The sequence below is a fragment of the Condylura cristata genome, unplaced genomic scaffold, assembly GCF_000260355.1.
Source record: "Condylura cristata isolate star-nosed mole 26May11 unplaced genomic scaffold, ConCri1.0 scaffold00034, whole genome shotgun sequence".
NCBI classification, from domain to species: Eukaryota; Metazoa; Chordata; class Mammalia; order Eulipotyphla; family Talpidae; genus Condylura; species Condylura cristata.
Window position 1 is genome coordinate 389,877 of NW_004567135.1, and position 1,381 is coordinate 391,257.

Sequence of the window (1,381 nt, forward strand, 5' to 3'; positions counted from 1 at the left end):
CGGCGGTGCAGGCCGGCGCTTCCCACTCAGCGCTTTAACGCAGCTTCGCTGGAGACGACGGCAAGCTCGTGGCTGCGGAAGGAGCCACAGTTCCTCACACTCCTGGGCTGTTGGAAAAAGGGCGGCCATTCTAATCACGCGACTCCATCCGGTGGAGCAAAACGACTTGGACTGGAAACACAGCAGGTACAGGTACAGGTGGAGCCGCTACAAGTCTCCGCACCAAGTGGTTCAGAAAAAGTCTGACGTTACAGAAATCCGCACGGACCTCGCACGACACCAATGCTTGAAAACACGCCGCCACCACAGCCGCCAAAATCAGCTTTAATCTCTGGCGTCCTTTGCCCAGCTGGCACAGGTGGCACACAGTGGCACCGTCAGCGCCCTCCACTGGCCGGCTCCTGACCGCAGACAATAAGCAGGCCTCCGAGACTCACCGCAGGGGGCCGAGCGCCGCCAGGGAGCTAAGGGCCGACAGACCATTCCGGCGCTCGCTTCCTCAGTCTGGGGCCGCTTGAGCCTGAAGCTGTCTTGCATTGTTTCCTTCTGTCATTTACCTTTCCGTCCATTTGCTTTTCTTCAAGGGAATCTTTACATCGGGATTGCGAGTGAAAGTACAGTTCACTCTTCCGACAGATTCTGTTAGAGCAGCAAAATGTCTTCTTCTGCTTTGAATTTAAGTTTGAATGTCCTGATCTCTAAAGAGGTGTCAACCGGTCTCCGAAATCCTACACGGTGTTGGGTATGTGTCACTTAAATACCAAATAAACAGATGAGTGAAAGAGCCTGGATGGCCTGGAAAGGAAGAGGACCGCGCTACCGGCTGAGCCCGCCCTGGCCGGCCCCTGTCCGAACGCCTCCCTGGCTCTGGAGCACGGACGCCGCCGCGTCGCAGGGCAGTCTGCGCCCAGGCCCCGCGTCAGGGAGGAGGAGGGGCGGGAGCTGCAAGTGAAAGTACTGGTCACTCCGCAGGAGTCACTGACCTCGTCGCCCATGTGAGACTGAAACTCAAACTTCAGCGGGGGACAGAACGCAGCAGGGAACATCTCCAAGAGCCTCTGCTTGTCGCTCCTGGGCTCCAGGTTATCGACGGCGTTCTCGATGATGTCCAGGCCTTCGTGTCTCGAGGTCTCCAGGTTGTACTCTGCAGACAGGTACGTTCTCAGGGCTCTGTTCAGACTTGCGTGGTAGCCAAGGTCGCAGCACTGAAAAGACAAAAGGACGCGATGTGCGAAATTAGCTCCGAGGCTCGGAGACCTGAGCGTGACGCCGCAAGCAGGGCGAGGCTCTCGGGGGTCTCCCGGGGCGCAGCCGTGACAGCCGCAAGCAGGGCGAGGCTCTCGGGGGTCTCCCGGGGCGCAGCCGCTGCAGCACCGGCGGG

The 1,381-nt window shown here is 59.2% G+C and overlaps 1 protein-coding gene across 1 annotated transcript in view; it reads right to left on the minus strand.

Moving 5' to 3' along the window:
* LOC105854326 overlaps positions 1–1,381 on the minus strand; it is a 91,329-nt gene that overhangs the window by 53,716 nt on the left and 36,232 nt on the right. The window contains exon 4 of the mRNA XM_012732268.1: positions 959–1,205. Within this exon, the coding sequence (XP_012587722.1) occupies positions 959–1,205 (247 nt within the window). The remainder of the gene's footprint in view (positions 1–958; positions 1,206–1,381) is intronic.